Source organism: Tenrec ecaudatus, chromosome 7 (assembly GCF_050624435.1).
Source record: "Tenrec ecaudatus isolate mTenEca1 chromosome 7, mTenEca1.hap1, whole genome shotgun sequence".
Classification (NCBI taxonomy): Eukaryota; Metazoa; Chordata; class Mammalia; order Afrosoricida; family Tenrecidae; genus Tenrec; species Tenrec ecaudatus.
The window spans coordinates 84481389-84483460 of record NC_134536.1 but is presented as its reverse complement, the minus strand read 5'-3'; the positions used below and the strand labels follow the sequence as shown (position 1 = coordinate 84483460).

General features: G+C 47.5%; 1 protein-coding gene across 1 annotated transcript; it reads left to right on the top strand.

The window, feature by feature from the left end:
• The first annotated feature begins 574 nt into the window (after nt 1-574).
• Nucleotides 575-1555, top strand: GJA10 (gap junction protein alpha 10). Its single transcript, XM_075553751.1, is given in 5 exon segments — nt 575-806; nt 809-990; nt 993-1117; nt 1119-1366; nt 1509-1555. Coding segments are annotated over 5 exon segments (834 nt in total).
• Nucleotides 1556-2072: the final 517 nt, after the last annotated feature.

Genomic DNA, 2072 nt, shown 5'->3' with positions numbered 1-2072 from the left:
TCAATTTCAGATCTCTTGTTGTTCCCTTGTCGCTGGAATTTAACCCATTCTCATTGTGTTCACGTATCATGTCAAATCGAGATATATTCTTGGATATACTCACAGTCTTTTGCACACTCACTCAACCTATGTCTATCCATGCAAGGAATGCACCGTCTTTAGGAAAAGGGAGCAAAGTTGTGGAGTGGGATAGTGTTGTGCAGCTATGTGCCAGTAAGTATACCAAATTACAGGCATGGCTGTTTCCTGCTGCAGCGCAGCACAAGAGTAAAGAAGAGCATTTAGTCAAGTTATTGCAAAGTGTTTTAGCATTCCCCACCTCTAAATGCATATTCTTTGGAAGCATCCTAATTCATCAAGTATGGGCCATAAATATTCAAGTTGAAAAGTTCTTCAGAGTTGTGACATGAAAAATAACCTGTTAAATATATATATCTGGGAGAGCTCCTGGTGGTGTCGTGGGCTTTGCATTAGGCTGTTAGCCAAAATTTTATATACCTGATTTTATACATTATATTCAGGAGTGCTATTTACCATGGTGTTTTGTATGTATTTCAGCCATCGGTCTCTCATCATGGGGGATTGGAACTTATTAGGCAGCATCCTACAAGAAGTTCACTCCCACTCAACCATGGTGGGGAAAATCTGGTCGACCATCCTCTTCATCTTCCGAATGCTGGTACTCGGTGTGGCTGCTGAAGATGTCTGGGATGGCGAGCAGTCAGCATTTACCTGCAACCCACGGCAGCCAGGATGCCACACCATCTGCTATGACAATGCTTTCCCTATCTCTCTGATCAGGTTTTGGTTTTACAGATCATCTTTGTGTCTTCTCCCTCTTTGGTGTATAGGGACCAAGCACTTTATAGACTCAGTGTATTTGAGAAAGCAAGACAGAGAAAGAAGTCACACCTTAGAGGCCAGATGGAGAACCCAGAGCTCGGCATGGAAGAGCAGCAAAGGTTAGATAGGGAACCGAACCGAGGAGGCTGGAGGAGCAGAAGAGGGTCCATAAAGTCCCACTGAGAGGCTGTCTGCTGCGTACTTATGTATTACACATCTTGGCCAGGTCTGTGCTGGAAGTAGGGTCTGTGCTAGGGTAATATATTCTCTATGGGTTTCAAATGCATTCAACCTCCCTGCCCCAATGCAGTAGATTGCTTTGTATCTTGGCCCACAGAGGAGATAATTTTCATGATCTTTATGTGCATTGCAGCCATAGCCTTGTTCCTTAATGTCCTGGAAATATTTCATTTGGGTATCAGGAAAATCACGAGGGTGCTTTATGAGAATTCCAACAGCGACGTCAAAGAGGATGAAAGGGGTCCTTCCTTTCACTTGAAGAGCTATTCAGCGACTCGGCAGTGTATGTATTGTATTTCCTGGATTGCTAGAACCATTCTACTCCAGGCCAACAACCAACACACAATCCTCCAAGTTAACATACCAAGGTCTGAAACCAACTGGCAAATTCCACAGGCCAGACAACTTGACCTTGTCTCTTTCAGGGGCCAAAAAGAATGGGCTCAGGACCGGCACATTGGACAGCTCCTAGTCCACAGTCCATGACCCCGGAGTGGCAGTGTCAGACTGAAGGACCACGGACAGCAACCAGATCAGCCTTCCTCCTGCAGTCGCAGAATACTGCCTCCTAGTCCCCGCTGGGAGAACGGCGGCCCCTAGACACTGTCCATCCTATGTCGTAGGAAGCTAGGAGCAGCCTCAGGACCTGAACCCCCCGGGTGAGCCCTTCACAGATCGGAGCAGTCATTCGGGAGACAGCGACGACAGCACGAGAGAGAATGGGGTCTGGATAGACTGGTCTCGTCCAGGTAGTCGCAAAGCCAGCCTCTGTCAGGTTGCTGTCTGAGAAGGGACAGTTGTACAGTGACATGGAAGCTCATCTTCCCGCTTGGACTTCACACATCAGGGAAACTGTTCCTCACCTCTGCCTTCCACCACTGGGCACAGGGCGGTCAGTAAAGACAAGCAGTCCTACCGATCCCACACGAGATGTCCCACTCTACCTGCTTCTGATCCTGCCCAAGGTTTATGTGTCTGGAGAGAGAGAG